Source organism: Apteryx rowi, unplaced genomic scaffold (assembly GCF_003343035.1).
Source record: "Apteryx rowi isolate R43461 unplaced genomic scaffold, aptRow1 scaffold_1156, whole genome shotgun sequence".
Lineage (NCBI taxonomy): Eukaryota > Metazoa > Chordata > Aves > Apterygiformes > Apterygidae > Apteryx > Apteryx rowi.
The window spans coordinates 58811-64810 of record NW_020447371.1 but is presented as its reverse complement, the minus strand read 5'-3'; the positions used below and the strand labels follow the sequence as shown (position 1 = coordinate 64810).

The 6000-nt window shown below is 44.5% G+C and overlaps 1 protein-coding gene across 1 annotated transcript in view; it reads right to left on the bottom strand.

The window, feature by feature from the left end:
- Positions 1-405: 405 nt before the first annotated feature.
- The window catches only part of BASP1 (brain abundant membrane attached signal protein 1), a 53088-nt gene continuing 47493 nt past the window's right edge, over positions 406-6000 (bottom strand). The window contains exon 2 of the mRNA XM_026080723.1: positions 406-2020. Within this exon, the coding sequence (XP_025936508.1) occupies positions 1280-2011 (732 nt within the window). The 5' untranslated portion in view covers positions 2012-2020 and the 3' untranslated portion in view covers positions 406-1279. The remainder of the gene's footprint in view (positions 2021-6000) is intronic.

Below are 6000 nucleotides of genomic sequence, written 5' to 3'. Positions count from 1 at the left end.
AGTTGCCTCATTATGAGATTGGTTTATCAAATCTGCTGTTTTACTCCCGGTTAAAACCCAGTCAGCACACCTCTGGCTCTTTAAAATGGCAAGAGAACATTTTTTTTCCACAGCTTAAAGCAGGTATAAGCCATTTTTACTTTTCTTGAGCTAAACATATATGAGATGTGCTGGTCATTCACCATTTTCAGCCTCACCTGGGAAGGCTTGTGCCTGCTGAAATAGGAGTTTAGAGCAGCAAGTTTGTAGGATCATGAGGTTGATGCTACTTTCTTTACCCCTACTTTGCTTTAAATAGGTGAGTAAGCAGCCCCAGGTGTAACACTTCTCCTCTGAATGTAAGGATTTCCTCTGGCAAGTTCCCAAGAAGCAAAAGTGAAGATTTAATCAGTCTTTACACTTTTATATTTTTTAAATTATTTAACTTTTATTACTGTTGCACCATTTATACAATTACATATAATTCAATGCATCCATTGTACATTTTGTTTTTTCATTTTGTTTTCCAATGAGTGTGTGTTGGTGTCTGTGACACAGAATGGAAGAGAAACTGGAACTGCAATGAACGCAGACTTTTTCATTTCCACTGACCAATAAACAGAACTACAGGTGCACCCAACCACGGACATGCATTAACTCGTCATGAGAAATCTAGGTAGGCTAAGTAGGATGAGAATGCTTTTTACTCCCAAAAAATATTTGGAGAGGAAGAATTGGAGGATTGGCATTGAGAAATATGTGGACAGCTAAGTGGGTTTTGTCTGAAAGTTGGCATTCATCCACTGCATAAAAAAAATATCAAAATAAGAAAGGCTGTAAATAAAAAAAAAACACAGAAAATACTGCTTTCATAAAGATCTGATTGCCTTGGCACAAACCCAGTGGGCAGAATCAAACGCATCACTCCCAAACCCCATTACAGAACAAAAAGAAGATTTTGATACATTGGTGGAGTGCATTTACAGCAGTTCAGATACAAAAGATGTGCTGTACTTTCAGACATCCATTTATTTTCCTTTTTTTTTTTTTTAATCCAGGACTTGTGTCAAGTTGGCAGAAAGTATATTAGATATTTCCCCACAAAAATACTATTTGGATTCTCCCCCCTCCCTCCCTCCCAACTTGATGGGACATCCTTTTCATCTCTTTTTTTTTTCTCCTTTTTTTTCCTCTGGGCAATACATATTGTTATTTCAGATCTGAAACGAGTTAGTATAGCTGAAAAAATAAAAAAAAGACACAGGTTGTTTTAAGTGGTTGTTTCAACAGGCTGTCCAATTTAATCTTGCACTGCTATGGTTTGATCCGAATTAGCCGCTGGAGCTTCAGAAGGTTTCGCTTCCTCTGGGGGGGCTGCAGGGTCTGAGGCCTTAGCAGTGGCACTAGGTGCTTCCAACGCTGCTGCCATCTCCTTGGAAGAAGGGGCAGCCTCGCTGCTGCTAGGTTTTGAGTCTGAAGCTGGGGCCACTTCGCTTTCAGTTTCTTGGGCTGCAGGTGTTGCGGGAGCCTCAGTCTTTTTGGCTTCCCCTTCCTCTTTGCTCTTGTCATCTGCTTTACTAGTAGCTGTGGCTTCTGAAGGCTGGGAAACCTTTGCATCGTTGCTAGGCTCAGAAGGTTTAGGTGCTTCACTGCCGGCAGCAGGAGCAGCAGCCGAAGGCTGCTCCTCTTGCTTGGGCACCGGCTCGTTGTTCTTCTGTGGCTCCACTTTTGCATCAACGACAGCCTCTGACTTCTCTAGTTCAGGTTTCTGGGCTTCTTCCTGGGTCACTGCTTTCTCCTTCTCCCCTTCTTTTTCTTCTGTCTTGTTGGCAGCAACCTGAGAATCTTTTTCATCCTTCTCCTCCTTGTTCTCCTTCACTTCTGTAGTCTCCGTGGTTGGCTGCACAGCCTCAGCCTCCTTTGGAGTCTCCTCTTCCTCAGCAGCTGTTCCTTCAGCCTTCTTGTCTTTGTCTTTAGCTTTTTCATCATTCACGCTGTACCCCTTCTTCTTCTTGCTCAGTTTGCCTCCCATGTTGGAGCTCTGTAACGGAAAAGAGCAAGAGGTGGTTACCCAAAGCCGCAGCTGATATCACTGCGAAAACCAAAATCAGAGCAGCTGAGGCGCAAGAAAAATTGTCATGCTGGCTCCTGAAAAGCAGACAGCAACAATCTGGTCTGGTCAGAGCAGACGTCTGGGCAGAGGTTAGCAGCCCAACACCCTGACCCCGCTGCGTGCCACTGCCCTGGAGCTCACATCCTACTCAGCCCTGAACCACTGCAGCCACCAAACCCTCTTTTGCCACACCCCCTTACATCACTCCACTGGGACAGGAACAGTCTTCTTCTGAATCCCTTTAGCCCTAGTTACTTCTAAGCAGGGAGGAGAGAGAGACAAGATGCTGGGGGGCTAGTACATATTGTAACCTCTTGTATCCTGAGAAAGGGGCATAAAGGGTGCAAGGAGAAAAAAAGCAGTATTTACATTCAGTTTAGGCAGATACAGAATTTGACTCACAATCTTGACATCCAACCCTGGCTAACTGAAAGACCACTATTACCCTGGCAAAGGCTACAAACAAACTTTTTATTAAGGTTTGGAAAAACAAAAGCGAGCAGTATTTCCCAGACTGTCACCTGTCCTCACATAAGAGCAAGCCAGTATTACCCTTCCAGAGAAATGCTCCACAAAGGCAGCAATGAAATAGGCACCATCTGTCTAAAAGCCAAATTTTAAACATGAACAGCTCAGGCATTTATAGCTCCTCCATGGCTAAGACCTTACCAAGAACTTTGAGCAAAAGAGGGGTGCATGCTTTGCATCCTCTGCTTAAGATTTTCAGGTGTGACAAGAGATCGGGTACAGTTATTTAAAAGAAGTTGAGCTTTCCACAGCTCAGGTCACAGCTCAGGTCACCCTACACTTTTAAAGATGTCCCGAGCTGGGACTTCCAGCATCCCTAGTCACCTGCAAAAATCTCGACATTGAGAATAAATAAGACCTCACACATGTAACAATATCAGTATTTATATACTCCCTTCATGCAAGAGTCTTAGGTAAGAATATGCAAAAGCTTTCACAGTACTTCAGAGCAAACTTTAGCTATTAGAACAGGAGGAGACAGAGATAAATTGTGTTCAAGTTCATTAATGAACTTGAATATCCCTATCATTGTCTGAAAAATACACTCGTGCTATTAAAACAAATATTCATACTCAATCAAAGGTTAATAAAAGAAATGCCCAGGCTCATGCTATTTGAAAATAGTGGAGAAGGCGACTATTTGGAAGCACTGTCAAGCAAACATTTGATTTAAGACCTTCTCTATGCAGAGCTCAACCATTTTCCACTTTGCAAAGCTAGATATGTCTGGAGGGCCTATCTTTTTCACACACACTTGCCAAAATTGTGAGTACAGGCTACTAAAATTCATAGGACAGCTCATACCAGACTGAATATTACATAATTTTAAATACCACTAACAACTAGCTGCCTCTCACTAGATTTTCCGCTACCGCAGCAACGAGGCACACACACAGCCCAGCCGCAGAATTCCACAAGTCTTGGGCAAAAATGGGAAATTATGGTCAGCAGGGACCTTTCTAATTCCAGGCCTCAAGCAGAAGAAGCATTACCAAATATCATTGAAGGGTTAGCACAGAGCCCTGCAAAATGGCAACCTCATGCTACTAAAACACTACTTTGTTCTCTTGGAGATTTTAAGGGGACAGCAATAAAAGGGATTAACTTCCAACAGAGACATGGTTGAGAAATCTAATCTCTACCTTCTCAGCAGTGATATCAGCTGTTTAGTCATTCAGAGGCAGGTTGTCATCATTAGGTTGTTGTCTGACAAGTTTATGGACTCCTTGATTCTCCCGAAGTGTTGCTCCAGCTTACTGTTTGCATACAGTTACAACCAACAAGTTTGAAAGGGCTTTCRCAAGTCAACAGGATCGGAGATTCATACTGAAGTCATGTGCATATCCCAATCTGCAATCCCTGATTAAGCCTATATTTGTTTCCTGGCAAAGCCCAGATACTGTGAGCCTAATTTCATTTGTTCTGTCTTCTGCATTTTTCAAAGTTTTTCTGTTTCATGTATAGTAACTCCCCACAATTTATATTTTCTTCCACAAAAAGCATTTCATTCTGGATAACATTAGCTACAGAGTTGAAGTGCCAAAGGACCTTTACTAAGCAGAGAAGCATGCATTTGAGAAATGCGCTCCAAAACTATGAAAAGAGACACGCACTGCCTTTGCTCAGAGGTATGCTGTGAAATGCCTGTGCCTCAATTTACATTACGGCCAGCTGGCCCGAGACACTGGAGCAGAAGGTGGGGAAGAGCTTCAGAGACCATTATTCTAGTAGTAGATATTTATGGTTAAAAACAGGCTACCACTTTTCAGCATAGTCTCAACCACTTTAAAACTGAATAGAATCACTCCTTCCCTGGCTTGTGCCAGGGAGCCCTAAATCTCCCTGTTTAAAGCCTGCTCGAGCATCATTGTAACAGCTATGTCAGGCTGTCATGCAAAATCCCAGCAATCAGCAGGGTTATCGCCCAGCCCTGCAGGTAACAAAGGTCTCATGTGCCTTTTTCCCCCATACCTGAATTCCCAAGACTCCTTCTCCTCCCCCAGCACCCCCGATAATGTATCTGGTCTCCTGTGTCATGTTCTCCAGAAACAGCCCCCGTGTGCTCCCCTGCCTGAAGGAGATGCTGGTTTAGTCCCTCTCCCACCTTAACTACAGCTGAAGGCGAGCTCTGGACTGCCCCATGCAGAAAGCCTCGAGGCGCAGCAGCCAGAAAGCCCCCAGCAGCTGCACAGACCTGAACAAGTATTTTGAAGTGTTGGAAATTTCTGCAGGGATAATCYTGTCTGGTGCCATGTGTAGACTGGATTACAGTGCCCTTTCTGAAGTTTTTACCAAGGAAATATTGCCCTATTTTAAGTGTCCAGTGACAGTTTTAATCCCTTGATCCAAATAACAGCATTGCTGAAAATCAGGTCACTTAGTTGTCTAAGCAGAGTGTTGGGTCCATGAAATCAGAGATTTCAAGATTTCATGGAGAGAGAAAGAAAAAGAAAGAGAAAGAGAAAGCTAAAGAGAAAAGAGAGAGGGGGGAAAGAAAAAGAAAGACAGAGAAAGAGCAAAAGAAAAAAAAAGAGAGAGAGAGAGAAAGAAAACTGTCACAGTGCTATTTTATTTAAAGAAAGAACTCCCTGCAGAAAAGTCTTAGTGAAGTGTCACAGAATCACAGAATCGCTGAGGTTGGAAGGGACCTCTGGAGACCATCTAGTCCAATCCCCCTGCTTAAGCAGGGTCACCTAGAGCACATTGCACAGGATTGCATCCAGGCGCGTTTTGAATATCTCCAGAGAAGGAGACTCCACCACCTCTCGGGGCAACCTGTTCCAGTGCTCTGTCACCCTCACGGTGAAAAAGTTTTTCCTCATGTTCAGATGGAACTGCCTGTGTTTCAGTTTGTGCCCGTTGCCTCGCRTCCTGTSGCTSGGCACCACTGAAAAGAGTCTGRYCCCATCCTCTTGACACCCTCCCTTCAGATACTTGTACACGTTGATAAGATCTCCTCTCAGCCTTCTCTTCTCTAGGCTAGACAGGCCCAGCTCTCTCAGTCTTTCCTCATAAGAGAGATGCTCCAGTCCCCTAATCATCTTTGTAGCCCTTCGCTGGACTTGCTCCAGTAGTGCCACATCCCTCTTGTACTGGGGAGCCCAGAACTGGACGCAGTACTCCAGATGTGGCCTCACCAGGGCTGAGTAGAGGGGCAGGATCACCTCCCTCCACCTGCTGGCAACACTCTTCCTGATGCACCCCAGGATACCATTGATCTTCTTGGCCACAAGGGCACATTGCTGGCTCATGCTTAACTTGGTGTCCACCAGCACTCCCAGGTCCTTCTCKGCAGAGCTGCTTTCCAGCAGGTCAACCCCCAACCTGTACTGGTGCATGGGGTTATTCCTCCCCAGGTGCAGGACCCTGCACTTGCCTTT